The following is a 24,544-nucleotide window of genomic DNA, read 5'->3' on the forward strand; positions in this document are numbered from 1 at the left end:
GAATTTTACATAGATTACAAATAAAATATTTTTTTTTAGTGTTCAAAAGCTCAAGCTCAAATCTACATAACCTCAATGACTCCAAAGAGTGCCTCCATATTACACCCACTCCCTCTACCTGTGTGCTCATACAGGCCCATATAGAGTTTCAGTGAGTCTAAGGCCGGGTACACACGGACAAACATGTACGGTGAAAGCGGTCCGTCGGACCGTTTTCACCGTACATGTCTGCCAGAGGGCTTCTGTACGATGGTTGTACACACCATCGTACAGAAGTCCGCGCATAAACAATACGTGGGGCGTGTCCGCGGTGTCGCCGCGCCGATGACGCGGTGTCGCCGCGACAATGACGCGGCGACGTGGGCGGCCTGCCTTTAAAATGCTTCCACGCATGCGTCGAAGTCATTCGACGCATGCGAGGGACGGCGGGCGCCTGGACATGTACGGTAGGTCTGTACTGACGACCGTACATGTCCGAGCGGGCAGGATTCCAGCGGACTGTTTTAAAACAAGTCCAGGAATATTTGTCCGCTGGGAAAAGGCCCGGCGGGCAAATGTTTGCTGGAATTCGGCCCGCTCGCGCCCACACACGACCAAACATGTATGCTGAAACTGGCCCGCGGACCAGTTTCAGCAGACATGTTTGGTCGTGAGTATGGGGCCTGAAGGGAAACAATTTCTGCTCTGTGAAACTAGTGTCATGCACTATATTGTCAAAAGTATTGGGACACCTGCCTTTACACGCACATAAACTTTAATGGCATCCCAGTCTTAGTCAGTAGGGTTCAATATTGAGTTGGCCCACCCTTTGCAGCTAGAATAACTTAAACTTTTCTGGGAAGGCTGTCCACGAGGTTTAGGAGTGTGTCTGCAGTAATGTCTGTCCAGTCTTCCAGAAACTGTTTCCACAAAGTTGAGAGCATGAAATTGTCCAAGATGTCCTGGTATGCTGACCCCTTAAAAGTTCTCTTCGCTAGAACTATGGGGCCAAGCCCCAATCCAGAAAAACAACCCCACATCATAATCCCCCTCCACCAAATGATTTGAACCAGTGCACAAATCAAGGTCCATAAAGACATGGATGAGCAAGTTTGGCTTGGAGGAACTTGACTGACCTGCACAGAGTCCTGACCTCAACCCGATAAAACACCTTTAGAGCGGAAACTGCGAGCCAGGCCTTCTTGTTAAACATCAGTGCCTGACCTCACAAATGCACTTCTGGAAGAATGGTTAAACATTCCCATAGACACTCCTAAGTCTGCATTCACACCTCCGCGACAAGTAACGACGCGTACGCGGCGTATTTTGCCGCGATTCGTGTAACTTTTTTTTTTTTTTTTTTAACAAATCTTTCCCATTGCTTTCTATGGCCGAACGCCAATGCCGCTGAAAAAAAGGGTCCGGGACTTGTTTTCAGGCGGCAGGCGTACGGCGTCTATGAGATGTGAACCATCTCCATAGACAGCAATGGGAATTCTCCCCTCCAGCGGCACGAGCGTCCGGCGTCGGGCGTTTTGTCGCCAAGGTGTGAATGGAGCCTAAATCTTATGGACAGCCTTCCCAGAAGAGTTGAAGAAGTTATAGCCGCAAAGGGTGGGCCAACTCAATATTGAACCTACGGGGATGCCATTAAAGTTCATGTGTGTGTAAAGGCAGGTGTCGCAATTCTTTTGACAATATAGTATATATGCACCCTGTAATAGTAAATGTGTAAAGTTTTTATGTAAATAGTAAAAGAAGAATGACCTACCAGCTGATAAAAAAAAAAAAGCTGATCTTTGTAACATTATAGTTTCCTTTTCCTTTTGTATATTTGAGTACCGTATTTTCCGGCGTATAAGACGACTTTCTGGATGCAAAAAAAATGCATCCAAAGTCAGGGGTCGTCTTATACGCCGGGGACGGTCTCCCTGCTGGGAGCGTCAATGATTTAAAAGACGCTCCTTCTCCTCAGAGTGTTCTGTGATAGGCGGAACACAAATTTTCCCAGCAGCGCCTCTATTCTGTGTTCCTCCTATCACAGATGCCTTCTCATCCTCGGACGAGATGAGAAGACATCCATGATAGGCGGAACACAGAACAGAGGCGCTGCTGGGAAAATTTGTGTTCCGCCTAACACAGGCCAGTCTGAGGAGAAGGCGCGTCTTTTAAATCATTGACGCTCGCAGCACGGAGACTGTCACCGCCTGCAAGTCTATTCAGAAAAAAAGTGAGTGATTCCGCGGTTTGCAGTGTTTGCACTGGGGGGCAAGTTCAGGCACAGTGGGGGCAAGTTCAGGCACAGAGAGGGGGCAAGTTCAGGCACAGAGAGGGGGCAAGTTCAGGCAAAGAGAGGGGGCAAGTGATGGCACAGTGATGGCACAGTGGGGGCAAGTGATGGCACAGTGGGGGCAAGTGATGGCACAGTGGGGGCATGTAATGTAATGGCACAGTGAGGAATGTAATGTAATGGCACAGTGAGATTTGAAAAAGCCTGTTTCTGTCAGCGGTTCTGGCTACCCCTCAGCTTCCAGAAAGACTAGTAAGAAGGGGGTAGTCTTATACGGTGAGTATATCCCAAAACCAAAATTTTTCCTGGAAAATTAGGGGGTCGTCTTATACGCCCAGTCGTCTTATACGCCGTAAAATACGGTACACATTGGAAAAGCCACCTGCCCAAGGTCTTTCGCATCCACAAGTGTAAAATATATCATGCTGTCAAGAACTCCACTAGAAGAATGTCACATCCTAAAACTGCAGCACACATCCCAGTGACCTTTTACCTTAATGCATCAATTCACCGTCAACTAAGATTAGATAACCATTCCAGGTCTCCGGATGAGATAATGTAGGATTTCTAATGCCGGGTTTTTCGGCATGAAAAAAAACTTCTGAAAAGGCGACCAAAAAAAAATTCGAAGATGCTGCATTTTTTAACGTCGTTTTTTAAAATTTCGTTTTTCGGGTTGTAAAAAATGATCGTGTGTGGGCTAAAACGACGTTTTAAACCCGCGCATGCCCAGAAGCGAGTTATGAGATGGGAGCGCTCGTTCTGGTAAAACTACCATTCATAATGGAGTAAGCACATTCATCACGCTGTAACAGACAAAAAAGCGTGAATCCTCTTTTACTAACACGGAATCAGCTAAAAGCAGCCCAAAGGCGAATAGAACTTCCCCTTCAGAGTGCCGTCGTACGTTTTGTACGTCACTGCGCTTTGTTCATCGTTTTTCAAAAACGATGGTGTGTGGGCAACATCGTTTTTAATGATGAAGTTGGAAAAACGTAGTTTTTTGGACATGCTAAAAAAACGTTTATTTTTTCATGCCGAAAAACGATCGTGTGTACGCGGGATTAGCTTTGCAAACACTGGGCCAGATCCACAAACGAATTACGCCGGCGTATCTATTGATACGCCTCGTAATTTCAAAGTTCCGTCGTATCTCTGTTTTGTATACACAAAACAAGATACGACTGAATGAGGGAGCGATCCGACAGGCATACGTCTTAGTACGCCGTCGGAACGTAGGTGCATATTTACGCTGGCCGCTAGGTGGCGTTTCCATCGAATTCCACGTCGAGTATGCAAATTAGCTAGATACGGGGATCCACGAAGGTATGTCCGGCCAGCGCATTTTTTTACGTCGTTTGCGTTCGACTTTTTCCGACGTATAGTTACCCCTGCTATATGAGGCGTATCCTATGTCAAGTATGGCCGTCGTTCCCGCGTCGAATTTTGAAAATGTTACGTCGTTTGCGTAAGTCGTTCGCGAATAGGGCTTTGCGTAGAATGACGTCACCGTCGTAAGCATTGGCTTGTTCCGGTTTAATTTCGAGCATGCGCACGTTGGGTCACGACGTATTAACATAAAACACGCCCCCATCACATCGATTTGAATTGCGCGCCCTTACGCCGCCTAAGTTACACTACCCCGCCGTAACTTACGGCGGAAATTCTTTCAGGATACAAAAAAAAAAAACTAAGTTACGGCGGCGTATCTTAGATACGCTACGCCGGACGGAAGAATGCGCCGCGCTACGAGGATCTGCCCCATTGCCTCTTCTTTATAAGTTATTAACTGGGACCTGAAATCCCTGTGATGGTTGATTTCCCTTCACCAATTATGAGCAATGTACAGCTAGCACAGCTGGTAGAGACAGGCGTGATAGTAAAGGGTGAGCAGTAAATGTCAGATCTAGTGCAAGAGCTTTTTAAATCTAATCTACATAGTCCAATTATCCACCACGTTTTGGTTCTATTAGGATTATATCTACATCTACCATATCTTGCCTTGGCTGCTTTTTGTTTTTGTTTTTTATGTACATGGCCTTTGCCATTCAGTTTTGTCAGTCACAAACATTACCCAATTAGAAATCCAATAATAAATTTGTAGTACTATCCAACTTCACATTTTCTTTAAATGAAAGGATTAAACATAGCACTATACTGAACTAGGGTGATGATGTAGCAAAGAGATACTAACTAAGCCTCTAAGCCAATTCTCCATCTTCAAAGTAGAGTTTAATCCGAGGTGTGAGTAAAATTAGCAGGGACAGGTTTGCGTATGCTGTAATCTCTATATATAGCCGTAGCCAACACTTGTTGTGTACAAGTGAATGCCCTCTGTCCTGAACTTGGAGGCCGAGGACTCATAGTGTCCTAGTAAAAGGTGGATTGCTTCCCCTTCAGGGAGTAGTTCCTTGAGAGGGGAGCAGAGAAGAGGCCAATGATGAATTTTGCGGCTCAGTTCCTGTACTCCAAAATACTAAGCAACAGGGATCCTACCCAGGACTCCGAGCGAGAAGAAGATTCTGATCCCTTCTGGAGCAGGTTGGGCAATCTATAACCCACTGTAGTCCCTTAGGAGGCATGGGCAATGACAGAGCTCTGGGCACCCCTCTGTATCCAGAACCTCTCCTTCCTCCCTTGGGGGCAGTAGTGGCGTGTTTGCTTCACATCGCTGTCTTTGTCATAGCTGTGCTATATAGGTAAATCCCTTTATTGTGGCTTTTAATTTGTTTGTTTTTAGCTGTATTCTATACACTTTTAGTCCCATATGCTTTCATATGTTACACCATTTAGCTTTCATTTGTTATTTAATGTCATCTGAAGAACTGACTTGCTTTACTTTGCTTTAATCAAGGTCATAAACTAGCTGGATATAAGCAATACTTTATAGCTTACCACTTGTAAAAGAGCTGTTGTGTATAAAACGCAAATAAAATAAAAATGTTAAAGTAGTATTAAACCCAAAACCAAACATTTATTATATTGCAGTTTACCAGTTCTTATGCCCCGTACACACGATTGGTTTTCCCGTTGGAAAATGTCCGATAAGAGCTTTTGGTCGGGAATCCCGACTGTGTGTATGCTCCATCAGACTTTTTCCTAGTAAAAACTGCTGGAAAAAGATCGAGAGCAGGTTCTCTATTTTCCCGTCAGGAAAAAATCAGATCGGAATTTTCCTATTTATACAATTTCCGGCGCATGCTCGGAAACAAATCGACGCATGCTCAGAAGTATAGAACTTAATTTCTCGGCTTGTCGTGGTCTTTTACGTCACCGCTTTCTTGGCAGTCAAAAGTTCACTGAACTTTTGTGTGACCGTGTGTATGCAAGGCAGGCTTAAGTGGAATTCCATCAGAAAAACCATCCAACTTTTTTCCAACGGTAATTCCGCTTGTGTGTACAGGGCATCATATGTGAAGGCTGCATTTGTTTTCTTTTTAGGCTTTCTTTCATTTATTTTCATCTGGTGTTCCAGATAGTAAATCTGTTTTTCAACAAAGCAAGCTCTTACCACTGACAGGGGTGATTAAACTGATTTTATTTATTTATGTAAAATCTCTATTTCAAAAGGAAAACAAAAAAATACTGTTGCTTTAAAGGGATTGTAAAGTCAGAAGGTTTTTTATCTCAATGCCTTCAATGCATTACGATAAAAAGCCTTCTGTGTGCAGCTCCCCCCCACAGGCTCTCTAATACTTACCTGAGCCTCATCTCTGTCCAGTGATGTCAACGAGTGTATCGGCTGTCTGAGACTCACCATCCTGATTGGCTGAGACACAATCAGGAAAGAGAGGGGGCGGGGTGGGGCCGGGCTGCGGCTCTGTTTATGAATAGACACAGGGAGCTGTGACTCGTCGTGGGTGCCCCCATAGCAAGCTGCTTGCTGTGGGGGCACTCAACAGGAAGGAGGAGCCAGGAGCACCGAAGAGGGACCCAAGAAGAGGAGGATCTGTGCAAATCTACTGCACAAAAGAGGTAAGTATAATATATTTATAGAAAAAAAAATACTTTACAATCACTTTAACTGCTTGTGTAACTGCATTGCGAGTTGGAGTTTGGCCTCAAGTGTATCTAAATCTGCTAGTACACCTATAATTCCCCCCCCCCCAGACTGTCAATGCTGCTATCCAAAAGGTGCCCCATGCTACTTCATCCAGACCAGGGGCGCTGTAATTTAGGAGGTGTATTACTGGTCAGATCACCAGGTGATAACAGAGAGGAAAAAGCCTAAAAAAAAAAAAGAAAAGGAAATGCATTGACCACATCCAAGAAACTAGTAAGCTGCAATATATTAAAATGTTTGATTTTGGGTTTAATATGGCTTTCAAATATTAGGACTCTACATATTTAGCATTGGGCTCCGATTATGACTTCATCCTGTTCTAAGCATGCATGAGCAAATGCTTGGATTGGGTGCTAAAGCAGACTTCATATTTATAGTGCATACTTTTTGGTTGTATCTTTTCTTCGGCAGAAATTACTGTAATAACTGCTAAACAGATATATTTTCAAATATGTACAGATTGTCAGATTGACAACAGAATGGTAACTAGTAGTGAAAGCTTTACTGCTGACAAGCATCTACTGTAAATGTACAGTTGAAAAATCTGCGTTAACTGCAAAATCCTGCCATACAGCATAGCCAGCGTGGCAACTGGACGTCAGTTAAGAAGCACAGCTAGGCCCCATCCATGCCCCCCTTTCCACCTGAACAGTAAAGGAGCAGCCTTTAGACAGACTGATGAGCTCATTCCCCCAATAAGCATGTTCCTTGGCAGTGGGACACCTAATTTGCCGCCATTACTGCCCCTCCCTCTTCCAGTCTCAGTGCTGCTTAATAGCACAATCTTGTATTTAAACTAACTGTATAAAAATATTTCATAATTTTTAAATACATACATAACTGCATTCATTGGCATTTAAAAAAAAAATATATATATATATATATATATATATATATATATATATATATATATATATATATATATATATATATATAGTTTATCTTTAAATACATTCTATGGTCACAGCATACACTTTCATTTTCTAACATCAGCATTGTAATAGCAATACAAACAATTATTATTTTTGAAAATATAGTATAAGCTTACATGGAAAACTTCCTTTAATGTTGTGCGTGTTGTCTGTCTGCTGACCATCTCTTTCCACAACTTCCTGGATTCCCTGCATGCTTTGCAGCTTCTCCTCTGCTGTTTACTTTCAATTTCCAAGGACTACATATCCCATAGTACCTTGCTGCCTGCAAGCTGTGATTTCTGTACTGATTCTGTCTCTTGTCGTAGAAATTTTGGCTGTTTGCAAAGCAGACAGACAGATATCTTGTGTCTCATTCATCTTAATGAAATAATCCATATTTAAGCTAAATAGATTCACTTACCAATACATTCATTCTCTGCCATTCATACAAGTCACGAGACCTCACACCAGCTTGTTCTCAAAATCATCATCCCAGCATCACTGCCATTCCTGGCTCAGCCAAGCTCCTTTTATTTACCGGACTGCACCAGTTAAACACCTCCCTCATGGGAGTGGTTAATACATGATGCCCCCTTGACATAGCTAACACCATATAAGGGCATTCCTTCTAACAGGAAGTCCCATAGAATACATGAATAGAATATAATACAATGGATACAATACAATGGATAGAAATACATACAATGCTGCTAAAGGCTTATGGGCGTGGCAGGGAGTGCCCCCCCCTGCCTCTAACCGTCCATAAGCTCTCATATTAATCGCTGATAGAATTCTGAAACTGCGCCATTCCATAGAATAATGCATATCCAGATTATACCCTTATTAAGGTGGAATGGAGGCTATCTACAGGCGTACGCTACGAATCCCAAGCCCTGCTGATCAGACAAGACCCAGATAAGAACGCACATCTGTCCATAACCACTCGTGTGCTTGCGGAGTGAGCGCACCCCCTCCTCAATGATCGTCTGTGCTAAATGCACAGAGGGCCCCTCGTTAGCGGACATACGCCCACGCCGCAAACATCACATTCCAACCTCAAGACATTTTCTACTACCAGACGAGATTCAACCAGCCTCAGACTGCCCCAGCCAGTTCTATTTAGAGCGGGCTGCGGAAGTACTAAGACTGGGTGCCATTATGACAATACATCTCGAAATTTCCACAACACTCTGGAAACTTATCTCTGGTACCGCTGTAGTTTAGATGGCAGACTCTGAAATGTGTAACACAGCAGTGCCTACTCACTGGGCATTGTGAATTCATGTCACAGAATTCAAGGAACTACATGTGTGGGGATAGTTTCAATGATTTACAAACTTCAAGAACATTCAGATTATTAGGAGAAGGTTGTTAAGTTATAGAAAATGTAGAGGTGAATATATTATTTTACATGTTGACCATAGATAACTGTTATTGTGTAAATGTCTGTAGACTTGACCAGCAGTTTTTTCTCCGTGGTCTGTTATCCGAAGAGACTATAGGGCAGGATGCCATTTTATAGCAATAAACGAATTTCACTGCAAAAAAAGTTTTAAGGGCTTTCTGTAGTTCCGGTTTACCTGAATGTTGATTGAATATGGGAGAATTGTTTGTTTATTGTTAAATTATTATAAGATGCATAATATGTGTAATGTTCAGGAGCTAGCTTACATGCAACCAGTAGTGTGGCAAGGAATTGAAAGTAAAAAAACTCTTTATATTTGTTAAAAAAAGGGTTCCAGATCAAAGGCCTTCTAGTCATGTCCATACGTGTGTAAGATTCGTACAAAAACATGTAATATCCAGGCTCAAACTTACTGACCAATCAGCAACCAACCAAATTCACCTGTCTAACAGTGTGCATTAAAAACAGAGGTTTAGTTGCATGCATTTGCAAATGCATGTGTAAGCTGCCGTCAAGGCTCTCTGTATACTGCAGTCCTAACTATATCATTGCATTTTAAGTCTCCTCAGTATGAACACATGACTGCTGATGGATAGATAAGGGGCAGGTGACTGGAGGTAGCCCAGCCCTCATTAAAGGGGCAGGAGCACACTAAACACCCAGCACATGGAAGCAAAAGTGCCAGTGGGCTACCTGACCACAATGACCCTTATCTATCCATCAGAAGTCATGTGCTCCTACTGAGGAGACTTACAATGCAATGTTATAGTTAGGACTGCAGTATACAGAGAGCCTTGACGGGGCCTGTAGCTTACACATGCGTACAACTAAACCTCTGTTTTTAACGCACACTGTTAGACAGGTGAATTTGGTTGGTTGCTGATTGGTCGGTAGGTTTGAGCCTGGATATTCCATGTTTTTGTATGTATATGCACCCTTTCCAGCGCTCCTTATTGTATAGACCAGTATTAGGTAGGGGCAGTGACTTTTGTTATAAGATTCGTGTGTCTTTTATGTGAAAGTTGGATTATAAATTTGTACATAGCATAGTAGTCCTAGTGATTCTATCAAGGAGAAGAGAGGTGTATTGTTATGATTTAAACAGGAATCAGATATTTCTATAGACCTTACTTTAGCACTACTCTACCAGCAACAGGTAAAAAAAGGTAAGCTTGGTCTAAACAAACAGTTTTTTCCTTTTACATTTTGGCTTCAGCTTTTTTGAATAGCATAGCTGGTTAGATTCCTTTAAATTAAAGGATTAAGCATAGGTCTATTTGGGGGTTATCTTAAAAAAAGTCAGAAGAAAGACAAAATGACAATAAAGTTGTTGCTCATAATATGAGTGCTCATAGTATCGGTGCCGATGTGTACCGCGTGAATTGCAAACAGCGTGATGGCCGTGGGTGACGTCACGCGCGGCCATCGCGCTATTTGCAATTTACGCTGTACACATCGGCACTGATCGTGGTGCTCTCATTGTGAGTGTTTTATATTCTTATTTGCCATTAAATTATTAGTCCAAACGGAGAGCACTATGCCTTGCATTTTGTTTGTTACATGACCTGGGATTACCTTCACGTTTTTTCCTTGGCATCTGACTGCTCCTGGATTTGCTGTTATCCATAAGAAAAGCACATGTGACCCTCCATAACCAAAGGGTCTATTTGGCGAGGTGAGAGGCCATTTCGTGTGGTGGTGGAGTTGTGTTAAGCACCTGTGAAGTCACTCATACTGCCATTTGTCCGTCATCATTTGAGCACTCACTGGAGGTGTGCTGTACTTTCTATGGACTTTTTATACATGTGCTTCCACTGAGGAGACTTTAAATTTTATAGTTAGGACTGCAGTACACAGGGAGCCTTGACGGGGCCTGCAGCTTATGCATGTATTTGCAAATGCGTGCAACTGAAACCCTGGTTTTAACGCATACTGTTAGACAGGTGAATTTGGTTGGTTGCTGATTGGTTGGTAAGTTTGAGCTTGGATATTCTGTGATATTTTGATTGGTAATTGATATCGGCGAGTACTTGCAAAAAAGTATCGATACTCGTACTCAGTGTTAAAACCCTAAAATAAATTATTATAAAATTGACAATCTACTAAACCCTTTGGCCTTAAAGGGATGAGGCTAGTTTCTGTGGCCCAACTTGCATTTCTATGTCCTTTTTATTGTGTCGTTATGTGATACTGTTTCCATCCTTTCCTCCTTTTTGTGTGTGTTTTAGCTGTGTACAGAAATTGTTCCTAGACAAGTAAGTTTTTTTATCGTTCTATTTTTCTTCCTGGCTGCTTGCTGCTATGATCACATGGCCTGCATGTCCACTAGCTATGTGGCCGCATTGCAGAAAAACTCTCACAGCACTGTGTGCTTGTACTTGGTGAAGGAACATTTTGAGCCAAAACCAATATATTAGATACAGATCTCCTATATGGAAAAGACTGCATTACATCAGAAAACAATCATGACATTTATATTAGAATCTGATGTACCTCAGCATTACATATTTTGTGAATGGTGTAATAGCCAGCCACCCCCTTGTCGGTCTGCAGCTTCACAGGGGACGACTGAAGGAAGGAAACTAACATTATTATTTAGATTGATAGTGTAATCATGAGGCCTTGAGCCCTTTTGTAATTCCAAAGTAATCACACTGCAGACTGCTGCCTTAGTGGTCAGTGTGAGCCTGCAGAGAGGTCACCTCTTCCATGCTGGTAAGCCTTTGCCTTATATATTAAATACTGAAAACAGTGTATCTCTATTACATACCTCCCAACTTCTTGAGATGGGAAGGAGGGACACCCATTAGAAAAAGTATGTAGGTATAGGACACCCCCCTCCCCTGCCATACCCCCTTAAAGTGGTTGTAAACCCGTTACAGCCACTTTTACCTACAGGTAAGCCTAGATTAAGGCTTACCTGTAGGTGCTCGAAATATCTCCTAAACCTCCATGGTACAGCACTTTAGCAATAGCGATTGTGTCGTTCCTAAAGGAGTCCGTGACTGGCGGCTCCCGCATGCAGGCGCGGGAGTGATGTCACCGCGGCTCCAGCCAATCACAGCGCCGCAATACCGGACGTAACCCCTGGGAGAGATGTCGGCCGCCCGAGTGGTGTACGAGCAGTCGGACGGCTGCGGGGGCTTCGATCGGAGGTGAGTATTACATGATGAGCTAGCTCATTATGCCTTTGTCTTGCAGGGTTTTTTTTTTTTAGGCTTTACTTCCTCTTTAATGGAGAGTTATACCAAAAAAAAAGATTAATTAAACCCACAAGTGAATTTTTACCACTACTATTCTTTTATATTGGCTTTTGAAATGTACAAATGCAGTCATTTAGAAATTGGATGAAAGGTTTATGGATTGGAAACACTTTTTGAAATATAAAAAGTGCATTTTATATTCAACTTAATAGTTCAGACCAAAATGAGGGACAAATGAGGAGGAAAGACGGACACAGGGCTGGTGCAAGGATTTTTGATACCCTTTTGCCGCCCCCCCTGGCTCCACCCCGGACTCCACCCCCTTTGCCCTGCCTCACTAGCACCCAATCAAATGCTGCCTCCCCAGCGCCCAATCAAATGCTGCCTCCCCAGCGCCCAATCAAATGCGGCCTCCCCAGCGCCCAATCAAATGCGGCCTCCCCAGCGCCCAATCAAATGCGGCCTCACCAGCACCCAATCAAATGCTGCCTCACCAGCGCCCAATCAAATGCTGCCTCACCAGCGCCCAATCAAATGCTGCCTCATCAGCGCCCATCAAATGCGGCCTCACCAGCGCAAATCAAATGCGGCCTCATGGGGGGGGGCTTGATACATGGCATTTGGCAGAGCAGTGAACATACACACACATTTTGCAAATTGCATGATGTTATTGTCATTATATAATATACCATCTCATTATCCAAGACAGCAACAGTTTTTACCATGTGATTGTGAGGTGAATTGATGGTCTTGGGCTCAGCAAAATTGTATTGATGTGACCCTGTGCTGTTTGCTGTCTGGTCTAAAATGCTTTACCTGCCTCTGTGTCGGGGTGCCTCTTCCAGGCTCCACCTCCACCAGTCCCCAAGCCGCCGCCAGGCACTGTGTTGTCCCATCATTTACTCCGCTCCAGCGGTGTGAGTGTATGACACGGCACCATCGGCACGGGCAGCAGAACGTCCTCGGGGGGGGGGATGGGGGGGGGGTCAGGGCTGCGTGTGGAGACCGGAGAGCCGAGAGCATCCCGGGGGGTGCGCTGACGGCACTGTACTCAAACACCGGAGAGCGCCCTGGGGGGTGGGCTGGACCTGCATACTGTCACATGTTACAGAGCGGGCTGGCAGGGGGGTGGGATGGGTTACAGAGTCAGAGCTGTCATGTCACACTGTCTGTTTAGAGCGGAGATGGGGGCGGGGGGGCCGTGGCGCTGCTTCACACATGTCATGGATGCCTGCCTAGTGTTAGTTCTAAGCTCTGTGGACTGACAGTGCAGTTGTAGTATAACCAGCGGCCGGGCGCCCTAGGCGGCAGTGCGCTCTAGGCGGCTGCCTAATCCGCCTAGTGGTAGCGCCGGCCCTGGAGGGACTTGGTTCCAAATAAGGGACAGTCCCGTGAAATCAGGGACAGTTGGAAGCTATGCTATTGTCTAATGATATTATTAAGTATTTTCTTTTTAATTTTGTATGGTTTTATTTATATATTTCACAAGTACATGCATGCAGACCACGCAGTCCAGCAAACATGAAAATGGCGTAGTTGGGACAAGCCACAACACTGATAAGGTGCTTGAGAAGTTGCAGCATCAGTTTTTTTTTTTTTTTTTTTAAGATTTAAAGTCCCATTTTAGACAAAACCTACAGTATTTAGTTTTTGGATAGGCACTTACTGCCAGGATGAAAACACATTTTCAGAAAAGATAGAAAAGGTTAAAACATCTATTATCACTCTCTGCGCAAGTTTTCCAGCAAAAACTGTTCCCCCAATTTTTGTACAGGTTATACAAGCACAGAAAGTAAGGGTAAATCGCACCAATAAAGGTCATATATACACTATACAAAAGTATTGGGACACCTGCTTTCACACACACGTGAACTTTAACCACTTGACCACCAGGCACGTAAACCCACTTAATAACCAGACCAATTTTCAGCTTTCGGTGCTCTCACAATTTGAATGACAATTACTTAGTCATACAACATTGTACCCGAATGAAATTTTCGTCCTTTTTTTCACACATATAGAGCTTTCTTTTGGTGGTATTTAATCACCGTTGTTTTTTTTTTATTTTTTGCGCTATAAGAGAAAAAAGACTGAAAATTCTGTAAAAAAAATGAACTTTTCTTTGTTTCTGTTATAAAATTTAGCAAATTTTGTATTTTTTCTTCATTCTTTTGCATAATGTGAAAGATGAAGTTACGCCGAGTAAATAGATACCCAACATGTCACCCTTCAAAATTGCACACGCTCCTGGAATGGCGCCACACTTCACTACTTAAAAATCCCCATAGGCGACGTTGCAGGGTATTGTGGGGTAGTGCAGAGTATTGTGGGGTAGTGCAGAGTATTGTGGGGTATTGCAGAGTATTGTGGGGTATTGCAGAGTAGTGTGGGGTATTGCAGAGTATTGTGGGGTATTGCAGAGTATTGCACAGTAGAGTAGTCTTAGTATGGGGCAGGGATGGCTGAGCAGGGATGGATGGCTGGATCTGTGACTGCATTTGTCACAGATCCAGCCCACAGCACTCGTGCTGCATCCGCTCTCTCCCCTCACACTGTACCGTTCGGTACAGAGAGGGGAGGGAGGAACCGGTTTGTTTACAAGTGATCGCTCTGTCATTGGACGGAGCGATCACGTGGTAAACCGCCGCTATCATCGGCGATTTACCGTGATCCGTGACATTCCCGTGTGCGCGCCCCAGGAGCGCGATTCTGGGAGGACATCCATGGACGTCCTCCCAAAGTTAAGGAACTGCCTTGTAGACGTATATCGTCTATAGGGCGGTAAGTAAGCGGTTAATATTGAATGTTGGCCCACTCTTTGCAGCTATAACAGCTTTAACTCTTCTGGGAATGCTGTCCACAGGGTGTGGACATGCGAATGTTTGATCACTCTTCCAGAAGCACATTTGTGAGGTCAGGCACAGATGTTGGTTGAGAAAGCCTCTGCTCTAATTCTTTCCAAAGGTGTTCTATCGGGTTGAGGTCAGGACACTGTGCAGGCCAGTCAAGTTCCCCCATCCCAAATTCGCTCATCCATGTCTTTGTGGGCCTTGCTTTTGTGCACTGGTGCGCAGTCATGTTGGAACAGGAAGGGGATGTACCCAAACTGTTCCCAATTAGATCAGAGACTGTGAGCCAGGCCTCGGAAGCACAAATGCGCTTCAAGAAGAATGTACAAAGATTCCCATAGACAGCTTTCCCAAAAGAAAGTGAGGGGAAATACAACATTTCTGGAGCTGTCTCTAAAATATGAGGTGAGAAGAAATCTTCAGTTGGGGACACTTGTTCTGGGGACAACTAAGAGGGAAATGTCCTTCTCTGGGACAGAAAATAAAAGAAAATTTCTACAATTATACAAAGTCAGCAAACATGAACTTTAATCCTCAAAAAAATAAAAAATTAATAAGAAAAGAAGGATATACTGTATGTTGTCTACTTTAGACAGTTACATATAAATTGTCCAAGAGAAAAACTGGGCCAGTGATGTCATCATCTCCACCTTGTCCAATCATAATGCTTTGCATTCATTAAAAAAATGCAAAGTGTTTGCTGAATGGCACCTTTGTTTACTAAGCAGAGGGGCAGATGCTTGGCAGGGGATCCTTGAACTTAGCAGTGATCACTAAAGTAGCAATGCCTCCTATATGGCTTCCAGTTTTCACAAGGATCAGCCAGGTATGGCACATGAATACTTACATTGGTCCAAGCTGGACCAATGTAGTTAGGCAAAAATATGCAGTTTTAAGGTGTGCCAGACTGTGGCCAATGGGAGCAGAAAATGCCCCAACATCTGTGGCAGCAAACAATGCCTAATGCCGCATACACACAACCGTTTTTCATGTCATGGAAAAAAGACTTATTGATCAGTAGCAGTGAAAAATACCCCAGGGTTGGGGACATCGCGGCCGCCAGGCACGCGCATCGGCATCTCGGGGATGCGCCGGGAGCGCGCACGCCCCCCCAGTGGCCGGAGGACGCAGGGATGTCAAAAGACGGCCTCCCGGATTTATAGAGTCACCTGGAGGCCGTCTTTTGACTATGGCCCAGGACTAAAGTAGTTAATATTGCTGAAAAAAAGTAGGTAACAAACAGAGCCTCTGGGCATACCCTGGCTCAATATTAAACTAACAAAAAACAACTAATAAATGTTGAATACCTAAAACATAGGCAAAAAGACTGAAGCTACTCACGACCTAGGTTTGCAGAGTTTTAAACTACACGGTTGCCTCCCATAGGTTACACTGTGGTGGAGAATATACATTTCATTACCAGCTCAGAGGAGAGTGGAAGATAACTAGCTTTTTGGGCTGAGATTTAAGAGTAGCTTGGGAAATAGGGTATTATTGGATGGTGTTGGTTGTATCCAATTCCAGCCAAATATGCCAGATTTTGTCAAACTTCGCTGGGCTGCCTCTGGCCAGAAAGAAGGCCCTATAGAGTAGCACAGCGGAGTTAACCAATGCTTTCCACGAGTTCAGAGAGAGCACTTTGGGTTACTTCCATTTTAAAAGTAAGGCCTTCCTTGCATAGAATAATAGGAGTCCTATTAGGCCGCGTACACACAGTCGATCCAAACCGATGAGAATGGTCCGACGGGCCAGTTCCATCGGTTCACCGCTGAAGTGGCCTGACAGTCTGATGTGCGTACACACCATCGTTCCAAAAAATGATCGGGTCAGAACGCGGTGACGTAAAACACACAACGTGCTGAAAAAAACGAAGTTCAATGCTTCCAAGCATGTGTCGACTTGATTCTGAGCATGCGCGGGTTTGGACCGATGAAACTGAACTTCGGTCCATTCTCATCGGTTTGGAACGACCGTGTGCACGCGGCCTTAGAGTTTTGGATGCTCGGCGGTGGGCTAAAGAGGCCATGAGGCCCAGCAGACAGACCGATGTGTTCAATGGTATGTGGATTGCTGTGAGGGTGGCTATGAAACTAGTAACTGCCAGCCAGAAGGAGCGTACTTTGGGGCAAGACCAAAACATATGGTTACACACTTCCAGCAGTCTGGAGGGGTACCTGCAGGGGCGGACTGACCATTCGGTCCGTCGGGCACTGCCCGAGGGCCCGTGGTGGGGGGGGCCCGGACTGCAGTCCCGACTCCCGACGGAGTCTCTCTCTCACATCGGTATAATCAGCGGCGGTGAGAGAGAGACTCTGGTCATTATGCTGCGCTGGAGGGAGGAGGTGGGTGGAGCTGCGCCGCTGGTTGCTAACGCCTGTGCCGCTTGGCGTGTAGCAACCAGTGATGTCAGTCACGTCGGAGGCTGGAGCCACTGCTGATGAGGAGGAGAGCCCCAGCAGAGCAGCTGCAGAGCCTTCTTCGTTCTCCGCCCCGAGTGAGAGTGTTGACTCCACCCACCTCCTGCCTCCATCTTCTCCACTCTCCACAGCATGGCGTGAACACAGGAAGAAGCAGTGACTGTATCTCACTGTCATCTGATACTGCCAGCTGCACTGCAGACAGTGCAATGCAATTAATGGATCTCCATTACTCCTGCATGGGAGCCCCCTTCCCCCCACCAGAGCACCCCAAAAAAAAGTGAGTAAAAGGATTAATGATTGTGTAAAATTGCGAAATATTGCGTGCCATACTGCCATTATTTATGAAAAACAGATGCTGCCTTTTTAGTTTTGTTCAATCTAAACCCCTTCAGCTCCGGGAAGTTTTACCCCCGTGAACAGGCCATTATTTGCGATACTGCGATGCGTTACTGTAACTGACTGACAATTGCGTGCTTGTGCAACGCTGTACCCAAGTAAAATGTATGTCCTTTTTTTCCACTAATAGCACCTTACGTGATATTTTATTTTTTGCAATATAAACAAACTGATAATTTTTTTTAGTTTTTGCTATAAAAAAAATGTTTTCCTCAATTTAGGCCAATATGTATTTTGCTACATATTTTTGGTAAAAAAAATCCCAATAAATTATGTATATTGATTGGTTTGCACAAAAGTTATTGCATCTACAAAATAGGGGATATATTTATGGTATTTTTATTTATATTTTACTAGTAATGGCGGCCATCAGTAATTTTTTAGTGGGACTACAACATGATGGCGGACAGATCGGACACCTAACTGACACTTTTTGGGGACCAGTGACACTAATACAGTGATCAGTGCTAAAAAATATGCACTGTCACTTTACTGAAACTGGCTGGAAAAAGTTAACATCAGGGGTGATCAAAGAGTTAACTGTGTCCCTAGGGTGTGCTTGCTAACTGTGTGGGGATGGACTCCCTAGATGAACAGAGTGATCCGTGTTCCTGGTAAGCAGGAACACAAGATCACTCTGTTCATCTCTGACAGAACAGCGATCTGCTTGTTTACATCCGCAGACCGCTGTTCTATCTCTGTGGGGAGAGATTGCAAGTGGCCGGCGGACATCACGTCTGCTGGACCCGCTGATTGGCTCCCCCCCCTGGCCAATCAGCACGTTAGCCTTTGCTGGCTATTGCACAATATGGCGTACAGGTACACCTTATTTTCTGGCAGTGCCCCTCCTGAGACTAGACTCTGGATCCACCCCTGCATCCACATTGACCTGCCTTGTGTGCAGCAGCAGGTCAGTGTGATAATGAAATCACTGCAGTTACTGTGTCTGTGCTGTTATAAGAGCCATGCTGAGTGTTACTGCCTGGTTCCTTCCTTCTTGCCCTGTGCTGTGTGCCTATTTACCAGGTGGCAGGTCAGGGCAGGTGCTATTCACTAGTGCACACTGATATCTGGTACACTGAATGCCACTCAATGCACACAGTGTATAGATATCAGTGTTATATAGGGAATAGCACTTAGCCCTGGTTCACATTGGAGCAATTTGCCATGCGATTTGACATGTCAAATCGCATGGCAATGGCACTACCTGAATCAGTGCGATGCCCCATTTGTGGCGCCGCACCGATTCCCAAAAGTAGTTTCTGTACAACTTTTAGTGACTTCTGGGTGCAATTTTCATAGACATCTGTGCAGCGACCCCCACAGATGTCTCTGAAATCGCCCGCCAAACTCGCACTGACATGCGGGCATGAAATTGTGTGAGTTTAGCTGAACTTGCAGGATTTCATTCCCGCTGTCAGTGTGAACCTGGGCTGTGTTATTTCCTCTATATATATATATATATATATATATATATATATATATATATATATATATATATATATATATATATATATATATATATATATATATATATATATATATATATATATATATATATATATATATATATATATATATATATATATATATATATATAATCATTGAAATGTATACACTGAGTGCTTTTCCCCAAGTCCCCTTTTTACACTGGGAAGTTTTTCATGCGCTTTTGGGATAAAAATAGCGCCTGTAAAACGTCTCCCCTGTAGTCTAAATGTGAAAGCCTGAGTACTTTCACACTGAGGCGATGCGCTGGCAGGATGTTAAAAATTTTCCTGCAAGCAGCATCTTTGGAGTGGTGCCCATTGAAATGCAGCGGTACTTTGCGGGTTGTTTTATCCCTTTTTCGGACACTAGCGGGGGTTAAAAGCGCCCCACTTTCGGCCGAATTCCTCCACAAAAATTACGGTAAAGCGCCTTACATTGGTGATCAGTGAGAAGAATGTTCCTTACATTGGTGATCAGTGGGAAGAATGTTCCTTACATTGGTGATCAGTGAGAAGAATGTTCCTTACATTGGTGATCAGTGAGAAGAATGTCCCTACATTGGTGATCAGTGAGAAGAATGTTCCTTACATTGGTGATCAGTGGGAAGAATGTCCCTACATTGGTGATCAGTGAGAAGAATGTTCCTTACATTGGTGATCAGTGGGAAGAATGTCCCTACATTGGTGATCAGTGGGAAGAATGTCCCTTACATTGGTGATCAGTGAGAAGAATGTCCCTACATTGGTGATCAGTGAGAAGAATGTCCCTACATTGGTGATCAGTGAGAAGAATGTTCCTTACATTGGTGATCAGTGGGAAGAATGTCCCTACATTGGTGATCAGTGGGAAGAATGTCCCTTACATTGGTGATCAGTGAGAAGAATGTCCCTACATTGGTGATCAGTGAGAAGAATGTCCCTACATTGGTGATCAGTGAGAAGAATGTTCCTTACATTGGTGATCAGTGAGAAGAATGTTCCTTACATTGGTGATCAGTGAGAAGAATGTTCCTTACATTGGTGATCAGTGAGAAGAATGTCCCTTACATTGGTGATCAGTGAGAAGAATGTCCCTACATTGGTGATCAGTGAGAAGAATGTCCCTTACATTGGTGATCAGTGAGAAGAATGTCCCTACATTGGTGATCAGTGAGAAGAATGTTCCTTACATTGGTGATCCGTGAGAAGAATGTCCCTTACATTGGTGATCAGTGAGAAGAATGTCCCTACATTGGTGATCAGTGAGAAGAATGTTCCTTACATTGGTGATCAGTGAGAAGAATGTCCCTACATTGGTGATCAGTGAGAAGAATGTTCCTTACATTGGTGATCAGTGAGAAGAATGTTCCTTACATTGGTGATCAGTGAGAAGAATGTTCCTTACATTGGTGATCAGTGGGAAGAATGATCCTTACATTGGTGATCAGTGGGAAGAATGATCCTTACATTGGTGATCAGTGGGAAGAATCTCCCTTACATTGGTGATCAGTGAGAAGAATGTTCCTTACATTGATGATCAGTGGGAAGAATGTTCCTTACATTGGTGATCAGTGGGAAGAATGTTCCTTACATTGGTGATCAGTGAGAAGAATGTTCCTTACATTGGTGATCAGTGAGTAGAATGTCCCTTACATTGGTGATCAGTGGGAAGAATGTCCCTTACATTGGTGATCAGTGGGAAGAATGTCCCTTACATTGGTGGTCAGTGGGAAGAATGTCCCTTACATTGGTGGTCAGTGGGAAGAATGCTCCTTACATTGGTGATCAGTGGGAAGAATGTCCCTTACATTGGTGATCAGTGGGAAGAATGTCCCTTACATTGGTGATCAGTGGGAAGAATGTCCCTTACATTGGTGATCAGTGGCAAGAATTTTTAATTCCTATACTAAACATTTATTTTGAACATTGTGTAGAGAAATTCTTTGAATGCATGCAATGTGGGCAGTGCAATATGTAGGTGGGACTTTGTGTGGATGTAGCTTGAACGTGGGACCGGAGACACAGGGGCCCCATAATCTCCTTTTGCCCGGGGGCCCCATGAGCTGTCAGTCCACCCCTGGGTACCTGGATCAGTTTGAACGATGGATCAGTTTGAATTGGATTAATCGATCCCTAACAGAGATCAGTTGTAGAAACGGATGTTCCCAAACATCTTCCCAGTCCTCTGAATCCATATCCCTGCCATTTGGTGAACAAAGCCTCCAGGCCAAAATGAACTAAAGGCAAGAGTGCTTTGTAGATATTGGATGTGGGTTTAACCAAGGAATTGTCCGATAACATGGATTTGAGGTTGGACCATAGAAGGAGTACTGTGTGGGGACCAAATTGGGTAGGTGAGAGTTCTGAGAGACCAGACACACTTGTGATGCATGGCGAATTTGTAAATATGTAAAGAAATGTCAGTTGGTAAACCCAAATTTCTCCTTGAGGGAGTCAAAAAATAATACCCCACACAATTTTATTTATTTTTTAGCATGAGGGTTCCCCTTAAATCCATACCAGGCCCAAAAGGCCTGGTATGGATTGAAGGGGACCCCGGCACTGTTTTTCTTCTTTTTTTTTTTTTTTAAACCAGCATTCGTTTTGTTTACATTCTGCTGTCAGCTTGGAATCCAGCTGATGTGACTGCAGATGAGTCACAGTTGTTAAGGAGTGGGTGGTCGCTGGTGTCTTCTTTAACAACTAACTATTCTGATTTCTGAATATACAAAAGGAATGCCGAAGATATGAAACAAACTCAGAAACTTCTAAAACAAATTGGTCCAATATGAATGGACCAATTCGTTTTTGAAATTTTGTTTTGTATTTTTAACATTGTTTTTAACATTGTTTATTCAAAATAGTATGCCCCCCCCTCCCCCAGTCCATACAAGGCCTTTTGGATTTGGTGTGGATTTTATGGGGAACCCCATGTCAAAAAAACGTATGTTTGCTTTGAGCTTAATACCAATTTTTTTAATTGTGTCATTATGGAGAAACATTGCTTTTGAGTTTGGCGTGCTGCCTTAATGCCAACTTTGGGTTAAACAGCAGCCTCAACCCACCTTTGGAGGCACTAAAGAGCCACTGTCTACAGGTCCCCACTCTGGCACTGTAGGACCGATCCACAAGGTGCCTGGAATGTAACATCATTCCAAGAATGGAACTGAGGAAAAAATGGCTGAAAATGCTGACGCACCTGAACACAGCTAAATGCATTTACAAACTATCACCAGGAAACATATCAACTACAAAGTATTGGTGTTTAGCTGCTAGGTCAAAATTTGGCATAGTCAAAAAAATAAAACAGGCAAGCTCTGTAATCTAGGATATGGGGATTACATATGGGGATTACAGTATATCTAATGTACACATTTGGTTATTGTCAAGGCTTTTTTTCAGGGGGAACTTGGTGGAACTCAGTTCCACCACCTCTGGCTCAGACCCTTTGGTGCCTGCTCACCACAATCACTTGTAAACACAGAAGTCTGGTTTCTGTGTTAACAAGTGACAGCTCTGCACTCTGTGTGTAACCCCCATGAACTATGCATTATGTATGTAATGCAATCCTGGTATTTAATGCCCCTTTAAGACCCTTCTACTGTTGGTGAAATTTGATCGGGGTCGTGGTTGAGTTCCTGCACCTATTTTCTGAGAAAAAAAACTCTGGTTATTGTATAGTTTCCTTTTTTAATACTCCCCGAAATCCAGACGTAGATCTCAAAAGCTAAACATCTAGCCAGTCAAATGTGGTAAAAGCCCAGTATACCTGGATTGTTTAATACTTAAGGCTTTTTATTTTTGTACATAAGCAGAGCTAGACTGGTTATAGACAAGTGTGTTGTATGAGCCAAGATTAATACCGTATTTGCCGATGTATAAGACGACTCGGCATATAAGACGACCCCCTAATACACTGCAAAAAACAGTGGTTTTGTGGTCTACTCACCGTATTAGACGCCCCCCCCCTCTGCCGCCGCCCCCGGGTGCTTTGTAAGGCTGTATGGAATGCCTTTTAAAAACGAAACCGCCGTCGCCAGGTGCTTTGTAAGGCTGTATGTAATGCCTTTTCAAAACGAAAATGCTGCCGCCGCCGGGTGCTGTATGTAGTCTGTATATGCACCACTCAGCCAATCCCGATGCACTGGGTGGATGACAGAGCATGCTAAGCCTGCTCGGATTGGCAGAGGTTATTACTCCAATCCAAGCAGGCTTAGCATGCTCTGTCATCAACAGAGTGCATCGGGATAGGCTGAGTGGCGCAGAATACAGACTTACAGAGCGCCTGGCGGGCTGAAATCGAGCGAGCAGCTGCTTAACCCAGCGTATAAGACGACCCCCGGTTTTTGGCTGTGAAATTCCGGTGTAAAAAGTCGTCTTATACGCCGGAAAATTTGGTACTCAAGTCCAACCTAAAACAAGGCTCAATATTTTAATATACAAGTGTAGTAAGGTGTTGAATTTGCTGACAGAACTCAATTACAGAGGAAATTACTAACAAAGAATAGGAGTACATTTGTGAACTATTGTCGTGAACTATTCCCCATGATCAGTTTGATGAAGTACCTTGATGCAGCAATGAGCTAACATACTTGTGTCCAATTTATTAAACATTAAAGTTAAAATACAAAACACTACTCCACCTTTCCCTTATTGCCCAAGGGTAAACCTAACCCTATTCTGACTACATCTGCTTAAAGGGGTTGTAAAGGTAAAACATTTTTTCCCTAAATAGCTTCCTTTACCTTAGTGCAGTCCTCCTTCACTTACCTCATCCTTCGATTTTGCTTTTACATGTCCTTATTTCTTCTGAGAAATCCTCACTTCCTGTTCTTCTGTCTGTAACTACACAGTAATGCAAGGCTTTCTCCCTGGTGTGGAGAAAGCCTCTTGAGGGGGTGAGCAGGAGGGTCAGGACACTCTCTACTTTGCAGATAGAGGAAGGAGCTGCGTGTTAGTGGGCGTCCTGACACTCCTGCTCGCCCCCTCAAGAGGCTTTCTCCACACCAGGGAGAAAGCCTTGCATTACTGTGTGTAGTTACAGACAGAAGAACAGGAAGTGAGGATTTCTCATAATAAATAAGGACATTTAAAAGCAAAATGGAAGGATGAGCTAAATGAAGGAGGACTGCACTAAGGTAAAGGAAGTTATTTATTGAAAAACATGTTTACCTTTACAACCCCTTTAAGCCTGGATGCACACTAACAGCAGGAATGAAATTGTGCGAGTTTAGCTGAACTCGCACAATTTCATTCCCGCATGTCAGTCCCGACTTCGGGGGCGATTTCAGAGACATCTGTGTGGGTCTCTGCACAGATGTCTATTGGAATCGCACCTCGAAGTCGCCAAAAGTAGTACAGAAATGACTTTTGGAAATCGATGCGAAGCCGCAAATGCAGCGTCGCACCGATTCAGGCGGTGCCATTGCCGGCAATAGCCACCAATTTGGCATGCGATTTGACATGTCAAATTGCATACCAAATTGCTGCAATGTGAACCAGGTCTAAATGCTGCATGTTAACATAAATTCCATCGCTCAGTGATTGTGTAAGTAC

General features: G+C 43.9%; 1 protein-coding gene across 6 annotated transcripts in view; it reads left to right on the forward strand.

Moving 5' to 3' along the window:
- The first annotated feature begins 4,581 nt into the window (after positions 1-4,581).
- Positions 4,582-24,544, forward strand: part of LOC120909016 (L-threonine ammonia-lyase-like) — an 80,676-nt gene continuing 60,713 nt past the window's right edge. For 3 of the 6 annotated variants that reach the window (XM_040320591.1, XM_040320590.1, XM_040320596.1), the window contains exons 1-2: positions 4,721-4,968; positions 10,880-10,906. In XM_040320591.1, the coding sequence (XP_040176525.1) occupies positions 4,850-4,968; positions 10,880-10,906 (146 nt within the window). In that variant the 5' untranslated portion in view covers positions 4,721-4,849. Of the gene's footprint in view, positions 4,969-10,879; positions 10,907-24,544 lie in introns of all 6 variants that reach the window. The other 3 variants (XM_040320592.1, XM_040320595.1, XM_040320593.1) reach the window with 3 other exon arrangements.

Source organism: Rana temporaria, chromosome 8, assembly GCF_905171775.1.
Source record: "Rana temporaria chromosome 8, aRanTem1.1, whole genome shotgun sequence".
Taxonomy (NCBI): domain Eukaryota; kingdom Metazoa; phylum Chordata; class Amphibia; order Anura; family Ranidae; genus Rana; species Rana temporaria.